This window comes from Eublepharis macularius, chromosome 12, assembly GCF_028583425.1.
Source record: "Eublepharis macularius isolate TG4126 chromosome 12, MPM_Emac_v1.0, whole genome shotgun sequence".
Taxonomy (NCBI): Eukaryota; Metazoa; Chordata; class Lepidosauria; order Squamata; family Eublepharidae; genus Eublepharis; species Eublepharis macularius.
The window spans coordinates 75,018,311-75,034,805 of record NC_072801.1 but is presented as its reverse complement, the minus strand read 5'-3'; the positions used below and the strand labels follow the sequence as shown (position 1 = coordinate 75,034,805).

At 40.4% G+C, this 16,495-nt stretch overlaps 1 protein-coding gene across 1 annotated transcript; it reads left to right on the top strand.

Moving 5' to 3' along the window:
- The first annotated feature begins 321 nt into the window (after positions 1 to 321).
- On the top strand, positions 322 to 6,582 carry LOC129339953 (vomeronasal type-2 receptor 26-like). Its single transcript, XM_054994516.1, has 4 exons — positions 322 to 579; positions 3,109 to 3,336; positions 4,148 to 4,274; positions 5,681 to 6,582. The coding sequence occupies exons 1-4, from the start codon at positions 322 to 324 to the stop codon at positions 6,580 to 6,582; spliced, it is 1,515 nt and encodes a 504-aa protein (XP_054850491.1).
- The last annotated feature ends 9,913 nt before the right edge of the window (positions 6,583 to 16,495 follow it).

Sequence of the window (16,495 nt, the reverse complement as noted above, 5' to 3'; positions counted from 1 at the left end):
GAATGAAAAAGTTGTGGCTAAGTGCGTTGTTAACAATGGATGAATGATGAACTTGCAATAGGTTTAAGACTGGCCATATTTCATTCAGTGTCAGGGTTCTCATCACTGAGAACAGAAGTTTTTGGCAGAAAGTAATTGCAATCAATAAGGTTAGCCAAACTTTTTTATTTGACTTCTCCTTTCAGCTGATTTCCCAGAGTAGACCTTGCATATATAAGAAACAACATAAACAATCACTGTGGTAAAATGACTTGATTTAAAGTCGAATGATTTCACTCTCTTTTAAGAATGCTGATAAAGTTCTACCAGCACAATCTCGCAATGGCATTTGCTGTGAATGAGATCAATGCAAATCCCCAGATCTTGCCAAATGTCACCCTGGGATTCCACATCTATGACAGCTACTTTGATATGAAAATGACCTATCGTACAACTCTGGGCCTTCTCTTTAAATCACAGAGGTTTGTCCCCAACTACAAATGTGACACCCAGAAAAACATCATAACCATCACTGGAGGACTTGGTGCTGACATCTCCTTCCGTGTGGCAGATATCTTAGGACTCTACAAAATTCCACAGGTATGATTTCAGAAAACAAGCTCTTGCAATTCAGAGAAAAGAGGAGGGAAAAGGAGTGCAGAGTGATTGAAAGAATAATAATAAATTGATTGCTGTTTATAAAACAAAGCAAAATAGAGAATAATTCACACAGAAAGAGAAGAAAGGAAGTACATGGTAGTGTAAGAAGCTAGGTGAATATTTCCTTTCCATAGCAATTTTCCAGGAACTATATAATATTCACATTAATTAAAAATGTGATGCAGAATTGTCATAGAAGTTTGGACCCAAAGGTTGCAGTTCCTCCAGTTAATGAAGTTTAATGTTCCTCAGGCTGGCAAATTCCTTCCGTAAATTTAACAGGCACACAGCCACATATGGTCTCCTAATGATCTCTATTTCTTTTAGATTGCATATGGCTCCTTTGTCTCAAAGGACAGAGATACAGCAGAATTTCCTTCCTTCTACCGCATGGTCCCAAATGAAGCCCAGCAGTATATGGGAATTGTCCAGTTGTTGCTCCATTTTGGGTGGACGTGGGTCGGCCTCCTGGCTGCAGATGATGATTCTGGAGAGAATTTCTTGAAGACACTGGAGCCATTCCTTTCCCAAAATGGAATCTGTTTAGCCTTCACTGAAAGAATCCCAAACCAAGCACAATGGGATACCTTAGGAGATATTAATAATTTACTCTCAACTATATATCGGCTTTTTGAAGATAGAGAAGTCAACACTTTTATCCTCTATGGTGGATCTCTTACTATGATATCACTGAATAATATGATGTTTATAGGAGGATATAGTAGAAATGTGGGAAATACATCACTAAGTAAGGTGTGGATTTTGACTGCCCAAATGGATTTCATGTTATCTGGAGCTCAAACACATTTGAATTTTGACTTGTTCCATGGTGCCATATCCTTCACAATTCACTCAAATGAGCTTCCGAAGTTCACAAAATATCTTTCCAGTATAAAACTTTTTCAGAAAGAACAAAATGGCTTTCTCAAGGAATTCTGGGAACAAGCATTTGATTGTTCATTTCCAAATCGCCATGGGTCAGTGAAGTTTGATGAGATGTGCACTGGAGAGGAGAGACTGGAGAGTCTTCCTGGGGCTATTTTTGAAATGCACATGACTGGTCATAGCTACAGTGTCTACAATGCTGTCTATACCATAGCATATGCTCTGAAATCCATGCTCATATCTAATTCCATGAGTGGCAAAGGGTTTCGTCTCCAAGATCTCCAGCCTTGGAAGGTAAGCTGCCCTCAATGAGATGGGTTTAATGCTCTTGGAACACAAACAACAAAGTGATAAAGTATCCAGCTTTTCCTCCAGGCGCAACTGGAGATATATTGGTATGCCTTTTGTTAACACAGTACATGAACACAAGGTGAGACAGTATCCAACTTTGTCCTCCCAGCATAACAGCAGAAAGAGTGATATGCCTTTTGTCCACAAGTTTTTTGAGTTCTTCCTGTAGTCATATCTTTATAAATGTACAGAATGTTCTGCCATACACAATTACAAAATAGCTACATTTCTGAAGTGTGTCTACCACGTAAAATATCATCTGCAACAAAATATGATTAATAATCTCAGTGTGCAAACAACAATATTTTGTTTGTTTTTGACCAATCTTTGCTGCCAAATTGGTATAGAGAATAGTGAATATTGAAATCCTATGCCTGGGGAATGCAACTACTTCAAAATCTTTACTGGCACTTTACCTAGGCTTAATTATTTTTTCATTAAATCGTCTTTGTGCTAGAAGGAGAGGGAAGTATAAATCCATATGTATGAATATTTGCATATGTGTTTGCATATAGTTGCATCTAAATTTGGATGACTTTTAAGAGTGATACAGAGCAGCTCACAGACCACTTTAAAAGAAAAAGATAAACAGTTCTTTGATGAAGCTTCAATTTGACAATAAGAACACCAATACAAATAGCCCAACATTGGAAAGGAAATTCATAATAAACGATAGAGGAGTAATTTTAAGTAAGTAGCAATGCATACTCATTTCATCAAGTTGGACTTACTCCAGAGTAAACACATTTAGGGCCTTGCCATATTTGGAAGGTAAGCGGGGTTGGCCTTGGTTAGTAATTGGATGGGAGATCTCCAACAAAGACCAAGGCCGATTCCAGACGGCCCTCTGCAATCCGAAACGTTGTGCGTTGTCGCGCGGAAAACGCGATATTTCATGTTTTCCGCGCGATGACGCGCGACAACGCGCAACGTTTCGGATTGCAGAGGGCCGTCTGGAATCGGCCCAAGGTTGCAGAGGAAGGCAATGGTAAAGCACCTCTGTTAGTCTCTTGCCATGAAAACCCCACCAGGCATCGCCATAAGTCAACTCTGACTTGAGGGCTGGATTTAATTTTTTTCATATTGGGAACTGTGTTGTGGCATATTCATGCAGACGTACTGAACAGCTGTAATAATTTTCTTTGGATCGTGGAGGGTCACACAATAATCTGCACAGAGGAAAAGAACTCAAAAGTGGTAGCTACACTTGTTCCATTCTCTCTTTTCAACCAGCTCCATCCATTTCTTCAAAGCACTTCTTTCAACAACTCTGCTGGAGAAACAGTGTCTTTTAATGACAAGAAAGAAACAGAAGCTGGATTTGACGTTGTGAACATGGTCACATTCCCCAATAGGTCCTTCCTCAGAGTCAAAGTTGGAAGGGTTGATTCCTCTGCTCCCCAAGGGAAACAATTCAGTATTCATGATGATATGATTGTGTGGCAGAGCGCTTTTAACCAGGTATGGATTCCATACTTTTCTCAGGAGCCCTTCCATTCTCCAGACAGGCGATTTGGCACTGTGATTTTCCTTTGGTACATAACTTATCTGTGCCATGCATGATCAGGTGCTTCTATAATAAAGACAGAGCCACATATAACAGTAAAAAAACTGATGATATACAAATCATTAAAATATCAAATATTCCTATTCCTCATAACATTTGAAACTCTATGAAATACTTCCCAGGGCCTTATTAAAAAGTTTTATGAGGGAATCATATAAGATTACTTCATGGGTCTCAACTGGTCACCCATTGACCATTCCTTCTTCTGTGGAATATTTTAGGATTTTTAAGAGAAATTCTTAAAATACCCTTGAACTGGAACCCCCCCCCCAAAAAAAGGAAGCTAATGTAAATGAAACAACAGTGGAATGATATTGTCCCTCTGAGAGCCAAGCTACAAGTGACGCCTTACACAGGTTGGACACTTGTCAGCTTCCCTCAAGTTCTGATGGGAAATGTAGGCATCCTGGTTTTACAGCTTGGCTTTCCATTACAGCTGCAAGATCAGGATGCCTACATTTCCCATCAAAACTTGAGGGAAGCTGACAAGTGTCCAACATATGTCAGGCATTACTTGTAGCTTGGCTCTAACTCACTCCAATTAACATTGTGGCCGCAGCATTCAGCACCAGCTAACTTCTGTAGTTGTTTTGTCCAGTCTTCAAATTTTCTTTACTCAAGAGAGAGACTGGGGAAATCTTTTCCACTCAGACTATTCACTTATTTGAATGTTGTGAACAAAACTCCACTTGTGTTTCTGGATAGAGGCCTCCCCTTTCGGTATGCAATGATTACTGCCACCCTGGTTCTCAAAAGAAAAAGAAAGAAGGGGAGAAATTTTGCTGTTATAATTGTGCTCCTTGTCCAAAGGGGAAGATTTCAAGCCAGAAGGGTAGGTGATGTTTTACATTTATTTCCCTAGAATTCAGAGTGTATTCATATGAATGTTTCTCAAATGATAATGTACCATTCTGTGCAGTGAAAACAATGTGAAACACCTTTATAAATCATTGGACAGTTCCATAATGTTAACAATTATGACATCTTTGGAAAGAAAGGGGTCATTTCAAAACTGTGGCTGTGATTTATCTGTGGATGAGATATCAAGTGATGCTTGTGCATGTGCAAATTGATAATCTTTATCTGATAATTCACAGCAAGGATTCCAAACAGAGGCAATAATTGCCTGAATAAATGAATAGGCGAGAATCCTGTGTTTGCTATTCAATTGATTTATTTCAAGGGAAAGGGAAACAGGATGCACTATCACTGCTCCGTTAAATTGTCACAGCATTCCTGGTGCCGAGGTCAAAACAAAAGTGCCCGGAGACAGTTTGCTAGATAATAACATTTGCCAACCTCTCACAAGTGACTGACTGAACACACTTTTCTCAAGAAGGCATCCAGAGTTCTCTGTGTTGTGCATGTGTCTGTCAGCCCTAACATATTTTGAATGATGTAGGGAAACAAAATCTCAAACTGACCCACAGAAAAGTCAGTTCTGAAAGATATGATTTATTCTCAAGAAGTGTGTAAAAAGAAATAATAAACTAAATCAATGCGTGAGAATTCTGTGTTTGCTATTAAGCTGATTTATTTTAGGGAAAGGGAAATAGAATGCACTACCACCGCTACATAACAGGGCTTATTATTATCATCGATTTCCTGGTGTCCAAGTCAAAGCAAAAGTGCACAGGAAAAAGTTTGCTGTTTAATGACATTTGTCATAGCCCAAACATCTTTTCACTGACATATAGAAAAAAAATCTCAAACTGATCCAAAGAGAAGTCAGTTCTAAGTAAAGTGATCTCTTGTTCTCTAAAAGTGTATAAAAATAAAGAATAACACATACATATTTTAAACACAACAGGCACCTAACATTAACACAACGTAACGACCACAGATACCTGTACCACAACAAAAACAATGACAATTATTCAAGTCCAATAGAACCTTAAAGACCAACAAGATTTTCAGCATATAAACTTTGAAAGTCAAAGCTCCTTTTTGTCATAGAACTTTGACTCTGGAAAGCTTAACATCTGAAAATCTTGTTTTTTCATGCTGCTGGTTTTGAATCTTGCTGTGATTCTGCAGACCAGTATGGGTACCTAACTGAAACAGTGATAATGACAACAAAATGCATTTACAGCAACAGTGAAAGGGTACCAAAATAGATTTTCAGTTGACCTTCTCTGCACATTTAAATGTTAGCATGAATATCTGCCATATTCTGCCTTGAGACACCTAAGTCATACATGAATTGACAATGAGGTATATCCTCTTTCTTTTTTCCAGACATGCTAGAGTGTGTAAAATGTGAGGAAAACCAATATCCAAGCAAGGACCAAACTGAATGTATCTACAAAGTTGTAACCTTCTTGACATTTGAAGAACCTTTGGGGATCAGTTTGGCCTTATCAGCTGTATCTTTTTCCCTTATCATAGTTTTAATACTAAGGATTTTCATTAAGCACAGAGATACACCCATCATCAAAGCCAACAACCGACATATCACCTACATTCTCCTGGTGTCCCTCCTGCTCTGCTTCCTCTGTTCTTTTCTATTCCTTGGAGAACCCAGCAAGCTGACCTGCTTTCTTCGCCAGTCTGCTTTTGGCATCATCTTCACAGTGGCTGTTTCTTGTGTTTTGGCCAAAACTATCACTGTAGTTATAGCTTTCATGGCCACCAAACCTGGGTCCAGCATGAAGAAATGGGTAGGGAAAAGAATGACCAACTCAGTTCTTCTTTCTTGTTCTCTCATTCAAATAGTCATTTCTCTGGTGTGGCTAGGAACTGCTCCCCCATTCCCAGATTTAGACATGGAGTCCCTGAGTACAGAGATGGTAGTGGAATGCAATGAAGGGTCGGACATCATGTTTTACCTTGTTCTGGGCTACCTGGGACTTCTGTCCCTCATCAGCTTGACTGTGGCTTTCCTAGCCAGGAAACTGCCAGACAGCTTCAACGAAGCCAAGTTCATCACCTTCAGCATGCTGATCTTTTGCAGCGTTTGGTTGTCCTTTGTTCCAACCTACCTCAGCATCAAAGGCAAATACATGGTGGCTGTAGAGGTCTTCTCAATCTTGGCCTCCAGTGCTGGGCTTTTGGCTTGCATTTTTGTCCCCAAATGTTACATTATTGTGCTAAGACCTGAGCTGAACAAAAGAGAGCAGCTAATTAGAAGAAAAAATTAAACCATATAAGATTATTTTAATGTGTTATTCTTGGCCCTGCTGCTGGTTAATAACAACAACAATGGTTAATAAATCAACCCACTCACATGCTTCATACAACCTCAATGAATATGTTATAATATGGTGCTGAAGAAAAAAAAAAACTGTGAATGTGTGATGAATGATTATTCTTCTAAAATTTTGTTTAAAGTTCCAGTATTAATTTAATGTGAAAAATTTTGGCCGTAATTCCACATTTTACTCAATAGTTTGTGATTAGCTGTTCTAGTAAAGATTTTTTTTCCAATTTTTCTTTCGTTCATTGACAGTTGCTTGGAAATAATGGCAAGAAAAGTGGATTTGGTTATGTTTTTAATAGGAGTACTGGATTTTGAAATGTACTGGGAAATGTCAGATTTGAATTATCAGAAAAGTTGCTTTGGACATGTAACAGATTCAAATTTGCCCCTTTTTTGATTAGGGAGACATGTGACAATCTAAAGGAAATTCTATTTGAGAAAAAAATAATTTGAGAATTGTGATAGTTCTCAGGAGTTCATCTTTCTCTTCAGTTAAGTAGCAATGTAACGGGAAGGTGAAATTCTTTTTCCAAAATTTACTTTTTTTGATACAGCCATTGATTCCTTTTATTTTCTTTTTTCTCTTTTAAAAATGGGGTTTCTTCTTCATTTCTCCTTGATGAGAAATCAATGCACCCTTTTCTAACTTCAGCCCTTGAACTTGCTTTATGTTACACACCGCAGGGTGGTGGTCTAGCAGGAGGATAGGAATGTTTGGGTAGACATTGCCTACCTCTGAGCATCTACAGAGTAATATTCTGAATTTTTGCAGAACCTCTCTTCCTCCTTATCCTCTCTTTGAATTTCTTTTTTATCACAATGGAATTGATTAGAAAATTTTCCAAAATGGGAAAGAAACTGATTGTTGGATTTCATGGCAAAATTGGGTAAACTGGAATTGAGAGGTTTTACCTTAACAACTCTAGTAACAAGTACTGAAAGTGCTGGCTGCATGAAACTTCAGATAAAAAGTGTAAAGTCCTGCTTTCTTAGTTTCCTTAATGCCTCGCCTCAAATGAAAAGAATGACTAAATCCTCCTGGGTCAAGGTAGTGAGAAGTTGAGATATTAGACTAAGTGGTGAGCTATGAGGTCTTAGTTAAGGGTAAGGTGAGCCATGAGGTTTCCTTTCAGAAGCCCAGAGTTAATTCATACTGGGCCTGTCCCAAGTGTTAAACCCAACAAAAGCTGCTTCCACACACATTGGATAATCCACTTTCAATACTCTTTAGTGAACATTTGAAACTGATGTGTGGAACAAAAAATCCACTTCAAAAGGATTGCGAAAGTGCATTGAAAGTGCATTATTCAACGTGTGTGGATATGGCCTTCTCCACTTGCTAACTGTTATGTGGAATAGTGTACTTGTTTCTAAGGAAAGTTCAGGTTTTATGAATGAGTTAGCTTTCAAATTGTCTCCTTACATGTATCCTATTATATTGGTGGTATTGGTGGTGACTCACCTTTTATCTTGGTGCACCTTCAGAGGGTGCTGCCACAGCAGGAAAGCCAGGCAAGGCCATATTGGTGGTGACTCATTTGTTATCCTAGTGTGCCTCCAGAAGGCGCTGCTGCAGTGGGAAGGCCGGACAAGATGGTTCTTCCCTCTGGAGGGCACACTGCGGTGGGAAGGCCAGGTGAGGCGGCCCATCCCTGCAGAGGGCGCACTGCAGTGGGAAGGCTAGACAAGGTGGCCCATCCCTCCAGAGGGTATATCACAGCAGGAAGCCCAGTGGAGACAACCTGTCCCCCCGGAGGGCATGTCATGGTGAGAAGGCCAGGCGAGGTGGCCTGTCGCTCCAGAGGATGCTCCATTTTCTAGAGTCCATTTTTTGTTTGTTTGTTTGTTTAATATTACTAGTCATTATCATAAAGATTCTTAAGTAAAGAGTTAGAGATTGTGGTCTAAGCTATAGTTTATAAGCCATATCATCTGTTTTGTTGCTTGTATGATCCTATCATGAATATGTTGTATTAAAAAGTATGTTTCCTTCAGTTCTGTTTATATTTCTGGTTGGTTCCAAGTTCCTACCATCCAAATTCTATTGCGCTGTCCACTGGATGCCCCATCATTTATTTATTTATATTTATATTTCAATGTATATACCGCCCATCCCAGGGGCTCTGGGCGGTGAACAGTTTAAAATCGATAAAAACAATACATTCATCTTGAATGTATTGACTTACTCTGTGTAATCCACCTTCAGTCCCAGTGAAAAAAGCAGCCTACAAATAATGTAAGTAAGTAACTAAGTAAGTTAAAAATAACATGCTTCCTAAACCACATAGGACCTTCACTGTGAGAAATGCATAATTCCAACTTGGTCTTCTCACTCCATTTCCACAATCATGGAGGATGTTTTAGTTTATTCATTTACAATATCTATAGTCCGCCTCTCTCACTTAGATTCTTGGCATGTTACACAGTGTAAACTTCAGAAAGGTACTAAAGAGGCTATTTCTAGAAAAGTGCATGACTATTGAAATGGCCGCTTTTGACTATTCATAGCATCAGATTGGCCATCAAGAAAAACAGGAAAAATGCCATTAACATCATGCTGTAAATGAATAAATAGACACCCTAGCTCAGAAGGAAAGATGCTTTTGGGGCCTGGACAGGAAATAAGGATCATAATTGTGTTGTGTTGCTTCTGAGGAGATCTTGCCGCCTCAGAGCCTCTTCAAGATTTTCTACTCAACCTTTCTTCTTTCTGCCAAGGAGCAAGAAGTTGTGACAAAAAATAATGGATAAGATAGTGAGGAAAGCTCATTATAATTTTGTTTATATCTATCTTTAAGGGGAATTTTTTTTTCATTATTGGTGATTTCCAGATAGGACATCAGGCTGGGATTCAAATCTGTGTCTTTTGATGTGTTCTGGCATTTCACAACCATTATTTTCAAAGTAGAAGTGTGTTTGGGGCAGCTGTTTATAAAGATAATGGCACCAAGTTTGCCTCTAATTTAAAGTCTCACTGTGTTTCAAGAAGATTGAACAAAAAGGATTGAAGTAGGTTCCTCTTGGCATAGATGCTCTATGGGAGGATGAACAGCTGTCAAACTGAGTCAGCCAGCCACCAGCATTAAAAAACAAAACAAAAAAAAACCCTGTCTGCATTCATTTCATTTCCCTACTCTTACAGGGACTGCGGATAAATTTCTTTTCCTTTCTTCTGAAAATTGTTTGTTTGCCATCTTTTCTCTGTTGTGTTCCGGTCTTTGTTTTGTTTCAAAAACTGATGAAGGATTCCTTTGTGGAAACCTCCTTGCCTCTACCCCATCACATTCTGCCAGTATGCCATATAGTGGACTTTCTTTGGGATAAACTGGAGTGGCTGTATTTCAGTCAAAGGAACCCAAAATTTCAGGGGAGATAGTGCTGCCTGTCCACTACAGACTCCCCAAATTTGAAATTAATTGGACGAAGCAGTCCAATTCTAGGTGCTCCTGAACAAGGTGTTCAAATTTGTACTACTGGTGAAGAAATAATGGCTCTAGCCCTACAAAAGAGGGAAGGAAGGAGAACTGCAGATATGCCAATATGGGGACATTCTCCTACGGTAGTTCAAGTGGCTGTTTTCCAAACAAATGACACCAATCGCCTATCCACGAAAGACCTATGCCACCCATGTTTCAAGCTACGTAGAACAAGGGGTTGAATTCTTCAAGCCCATCAAGATGACCTTAGTTATCCTACTTGTGATGGAGAAAAGGACCAAGGACCTACAAAGGAGGGTGCCAAAGTGAAGGACTGAGCCAAAGCCACAGCTCTGCTAGATCCTGCACCTGGCTTGTGTCAGCTGGATCCCTTCTTCCCTGAGCCAGAGGAGAAGGAAAAAGAAGAAGAGGAGGAGGAGGAGGAAGAGGAGGAGGAGGAGCAACAGTAACAAGATTGTTTGGGGAGGAAGGGTTCATAATTTCCAAGAATCCTGAGTTTCTGTTACCTTTCCAGAAAATCTCATCAACCATCTGAACCAGCAATAAGATGGACCACTTCTGGCATCTTGCCCCCGGAGCCGACAACCTTCCTACGAGAATGCCCCCAGAGATGTGGCAGATTGGCAAGTTGAGGTGAACAGAGCAATTCGGATGGCCATTGCTCCCAGCACTCGGCGGGCTTATGAGCGTGCGGTAGGACAGTTTCAGGGATTTAGGGGTGGTGTCGGGTTGAGGCAGGCATGGCCTATTCCCCCTGAGCACCTTTTGCAGTTCTGTGTGGCTCAGCAGGCACGCGGGTTGGCGGTTAAGTCGATCAAGGGTCAGATGGTTGCATTGGCATTTGCCAGCAAGGCACGTGGCTTGCCTGAGTTTACCAGGGACTTCCGGCTCCGAAAGATGTTTGAGGGTTGGTCTCAGGAGTCTGGGGGTTCCAAGGACCAGAGACTGCCAATTTCCCCTGCTATCCTTAGAGGCCTAGGATCTCTGTGGGGGGAGATATGCAGTTCCAGTTTTGAATGCCAGTTGTTCCATGCTGCAGCTCTTACAGCGTTCTTTGGTGCCTTACGGGTAAGTGAACTGGTGGTTCAGTCGCAGAGGGACAATTCGGGACGTGCTTCATTGGCCTGTGATATTAAGTTTATGGGGGACAAGGTTTCAATACAGATTAGGAGGTCCAAGACGGATCAGAGGCAGGCGGGGTCTGTGTTGACTTTGGGCCCATGTGACGATGAGGGATTGTGCCCAGTCCGAGCTCTTCGTCTGTACCTAGAGGTCAGGGGTGATGATGAGGAAGTTTTGTTTCGCCATTGTGATCGCTCTCCCTTAACTCGTTACCAGTTTGGGGCGGTAACGGATAGAGCTTTGTGCCAGCTGGGCTTGGTGGGTGTCAAATTTGGCACCCATTCATTTAGGATTGGGGCGGCGTCTACAGCAGCTGCCATGGGGTATACTGATAAGACCATTCAGAAGGTAGGCAGATGGAAGTCATCTGCTTATTGGTCTTATATTTGTCCTTTTCCATTGTTTAAGTCTCACGCAGTTTGATTTTTCCTAGGTGTGGTGTGCAGCTTTGAGAGGAAGCGGATCCTCATAGCTGGCCACAGTATGGTGTTCTGGGCTGCAGTGCAAGCCAGACGGACGCCGTTTGGAGCTCAGCTCAGGCTGAGCGAAGATGCCTTGATAGAATGGTTGGGATGGCGTGGCCTTCGATGGTCTGGGTTGCTGCCTCTCCTGTTTGGAGGAAGGACGGGTCCTCCTCCCCATATTTTGGTCTTACACTTGGGTGGTAATGACCTGGGTTTATTGAAAGGCAGGGCCCTGTCCTTGCAAGTGATTGCTGATTTGAGGGTGATCAAGAGTCGGTGGCCCAGTGTATATATTTTCTGGTTGGAAATGCTCCCTCGGCCTAGGTGGAGTGAGTCAATCGACCCTAGGGGTATGGCTCGTGCCAGGCACAGGGCCAATAGGGCCATACAGAAGTCTTTGGCCATGGGACTTGGTATTTATCTCCCTCATCCTAGGATTAAGGCTGCATTTGCCACCCTATTCAGGGATGATGGGGTTCACTTGTCCCCTTCTGGCAACGACATCTTCTTAGATGATCTGCGGCTAAGGCTCAGGTTGGCATTAGGCCACCTGTGGGGCGTGAGGGCCTAAGCAGAGGCTTGGCCCTTTTGCATTGGCAGGAGAAAGTTGGGAAATAGGGAGCAGGCTGGTAAGCCCCCCCTTTGGCGATTCCCCATCGGTGGGGAAATGGGGTCTGTCAGGAGGGATGGTGTGTTTCATGGCTACCACCGCCTGTGCAGACTGCCTCCAGGGAACCCCAGGTGCAAGTCTTTCCCTCGTGCTGTACGGCCGAGGCTTTAGGATCTTGAGGGGGAAACCCTTTGCCTGGTGGGCCGGGCTGAGGCCATTCCATGAATGGATCATTCCCGGGGCAGCGGGGCTCGCCCAGGCAGGTCAAGGCGGTGGTCAGAGGTGACCCCGTGGCTTGACCTGTACCGCTTAGTTTGCCCTTGCCGCAGTTTAGTGTTGATGTTGTGTTTAATAAAGCGGCCATTTATACCAATGCTCTGTGTCTGTCTCATTCTTCCAACTGGGGAGGCAATCCTTTGGTTATTCTTTTTGTTTCAAATCTGGAACCTGTTTCTTATTCATTCTATCTTGATCAAAGAGAAATTCAACGAGAGCAGGACAGGAATGTTTTGTCAAATTTCAGAATTTTACTCTGTAGATGCTCAAAGGTTGGCAATGTCTACCCAAACCTTACTACTATAAACTTGTATTTAGAATGGATTTTTTTCATCTGTAGTGCAAACGAAGCAAAATCCCATTTGAAAGGAACCAGACACAACCCCACACACTATTCAACTCCTTTATTTGAACTAAACATCAGGGAAGATTTTATAGCAACAAGGTTTATTCCTTGTTTTCAAATTATTATGGATTCCTTATCTAAAGAGGATAAATTCTCTCTAAAAAAACCCCCTCAAATAAATTCCAAAACATAAATCCTCCATTAGTTTCTCAAATTTAGAATCATAGAATTCAAAGGGATCTCCAGGGTCATCTAGTCCAACCCCCAACACAACGCGGGAAATTCACAACTACCTCCCCTCATATCTTGAGAACCAGTCTCCAAAACAGAAAACGCAATAAGGTCTGTTGCATTTTATCTCAAAGCTTACTTGCATTTTAGAACTCAAAACTTTGTGTCTGTCTCTCATTCCGACTAGGGGGGCAAAGCATATCTGCTTACATGCATTAATATCAAAAGGATACTTGGGTAAAGAGTTAAGGAAGGACTGGGTCCATACTATGGTGTATAATTCGTGTTCTCTGTTCTTATGAGTTTAATCCTATCATGTAATTTTGGCATAATTTAAGGTGTTGTATTAATCCACTTTTTTTTTTTGCTTTAGTTGGTTCAGTTACTTCTGGTTGGTTCCAGATTTCTATAATACAAATTCTATTGTATCGACCAATGAATGTCCCATCCTGTGGTTTGTATTGCTTTATGTTGTGTAATCTACCTAAAGTCCCAATGAGAAAGGTAGACTATGAATAATGTTAGAAGGTAAGTATGTAATACCTTTCCTAGAGCACATAGCTCCTTCACAGAAAGGAGATTAACAACAACAACAACATTCAATTTATATACCGCCCTTTAGGATGTCTTAACACCCACTCAGAGTGGTTTACAAAGTATGTTGTTATTATCCCCACAACAACAATCACCCTGTGAGGTGGGTGGGGCTGAGAGAGCTCCTAGAAGCAGAGACTGACCCAAGATCACCCAACTGGCTTCAAGTGGAGGAGTGGGGAATCAAACCCAGTTCTCCAGATTACAGTCCTGCAATCTTAACCATTGCACCAAACTGGCCTTCTGACACATTCTGGTGATGTCAGAGGGTGTGGCATATGCTAATGAGATATGCTAATGAGTTATGCTAATGACTTCCTGCAGTTCTTTTTCTAAGAAATGACCTCTGAATAATACTTGTGTACTGCAACAGATTCTGACCATGGCTTTGGATTGCTTTGAACTTTGACTCTCCTAAAGTCAATTCCATCATTACAAACTCTAAAGCAAAGGAGTCCGTCTTGTCCCCCTAAGGGCAGCAGTAATTAGACCTGGAAAAACAAGTGAAGTGTCAGGAATAATCAAGACTCTGTTGAGGCAATTATTTCCCCCTGCAATTATCCACATCAATGAAAATTTTTCACCTGACCCAAGCTGCAGTGTCTTTGCAGAATGTATCAGAAAATGATATTTTAACAATCAAAGATATATAAACCTTTCTGTCAATAACAACTGAGAGAAAGCATGACAGGGTTCTGTCCATTGGACTTCTCACGTTTAACTTTGATGACCCCCACATAAAACTGCCGTAATTGCAAGTCTAACTGGTTTCCCTGCTAGGATGGCGAGGCTAATGATGGGGCTGTTTCTATTGCCCTTTATCTCATGCAAAATATGTAAGAGGAAAAGCTCGAACAACGAACCTGTTCCTGTTCCACATGAATGGCTTCAGTCTGGAGAACTCCTCATCGGTGTGATTGCTTCTCAGACTGTTTATGCTCTTCACACATTTTCTTTCAGGGAACATCCTTCTCAAGACCTTTTTAAAGAGAGAGTGTAAGAATTTTTTCCCCTCCCTCATAACAAAGTCTGGTTAGCTCAGGTTTGTGTTGAGAGATAGAAGGCTGATCTGAGTTAGGAAGTGGTAGGCCTAGCCCACCTCAGGGTTTATTTTACATTCTTGTGCATTCAGCTTAGTTTGTAGAACATCTGGGTTTTCTTTTCCAGTATCAGAAACACCCTCTGTTTGGAAGGTGGAAGAGGGGGCAAAAAAGAAGATTAAGTGTTCATTTCCACTAACTGGCATGCAGATTTACAACAAAGTTACAAAAAAAGAGACCTTAATTAATGGAAACAAATACAGACCTTTGAAAATGAGATCCACAAAACATTGTAAAATACATTAACATCCGAAACATAGGCAATCGACAAGTTCAGGTTAGAAGAAAAAAATGGGCAAATCAGATTTTAAACTACTGAATAAGGATTACTTTGGAAAATTGGTGAATGTAAAAATCTGTCAGAATGAAGAACTGAAACAATTAAGCAACACTTAGAGCTATTTTGCAGAGCACTAATTTTATGATTTTAATAATTTTCAGACACATTAATTTAAAACAATTTTTGTCACATATCACAAAAGCTGATACCAACCTATGCTAGGGAAAATAATAATTATAAGGAAAACTTCTCAGCTTGGTGACCAATAATACTGTTGTATGACATAATATTGTATTCTTTATAGGAAAGTGTTGTTAATTTCCAGTTCTTATTCTCTTTTTATTGGTATTTTTCATTTGCACATTTTCATGTCTCCTTTTGAAATCTTCTGGTATTCAATCCTATGATATCATTTGCTTTTTCTTTCTTTCTTATGTTATTATAATAATCAAACCTGATAACCTTTGTTTCTCCTTATTTGGGGAAAATGTAGGTGAAAGTTCCTTAAATAAATTCCATAAGTTTAACTAAGCCTCAAAAATTGAAACTTTTACAGAATATTTCAAAACTTTTGTGTGTGTCTTTTTTCTACTGCGTTTTCAACATACTTCTTTTATTAAGGAAAGCTGCATCTTGTCAGTTTCATGTACCTTCGATTTTTAGCTTTCAAAAGGTCTCCGGTAGATCTGCAATTTGATTTCCTAGGATTTTTAAAAACAAAATGTATGTCTGGAGATAATTGCAGGTAAAAGGTTATGTAGCAACATTTCAGGAAGTAATTTCCGAATTGAATTGCGGGCATAAAGCATTGAAATAATTTAATAATAAAAAGAAATTGTAAATCAGTGTCTGAGGGTCAAGCTTTGAAGTAAAGCTGGAAGTGGTAATGATGACTTCATAGCTTTCAGGGTAACTTATTAAAATATTGTCATTTAACAGGTTTACTGACTGTGTCTGAATGAAGAACTATCAATATGTTTAGGGCTGGCCTTACTTCATACTGAGATTCTCTTCCCATCCTTTAGACCTGAAGTTTTAAGCGGAAAGAAATGACCGTAGAGAAAGGTAGAGCAAACTCTTGTCTTTGATGAAATTCCAGTGTGGTAAAACCAAAAAAGAGACTTCTGGCATTTTTAAAAATAACATATTGGAGTAATGTCATGATGCAACATCCCCCCATGAGTTAGTAATTACTCGGTGCTTGCACAGGTACTTTTACCTTTAACATATTCGAGTAGAAGAACCACAATTTGATATTGTACTTTAATTACTCAACAATCTCAATAATTGGTAGGACTTAAATATGAACCAACATGGACTGCCAGTATGGTGAAATGATTTTGCTTAAAGTACAATTATTATACTAATGATCATTTCATTCTCTTTTAAGTATG

Excerpts from the sequence above, each read along its gene's own strand:
- LOC129339953 (XM_054994516.1), top strand. The coding sequence starts at position 322 with ATGGCATTTGCTGTGAATGAGATCAATGCAAATCCCCAGATCTTGCCA. Across the intron at positions 3,337-4,147 it reads GGCAGAGCGCTTTTAACCAG|AGGCCTCCCCTTTCGGTATG; the intron begins GTATGGATTCCA and ends GTTTCTGGATAG. Across the intron at positions 4,275-5,680 it reads GAAGATTTCAAGCCAGAAGG|ACATGCTAGAGTGTGTAAAA; the intron begins GTAGGTGATGTT and ends TCTTTTTTCCAG.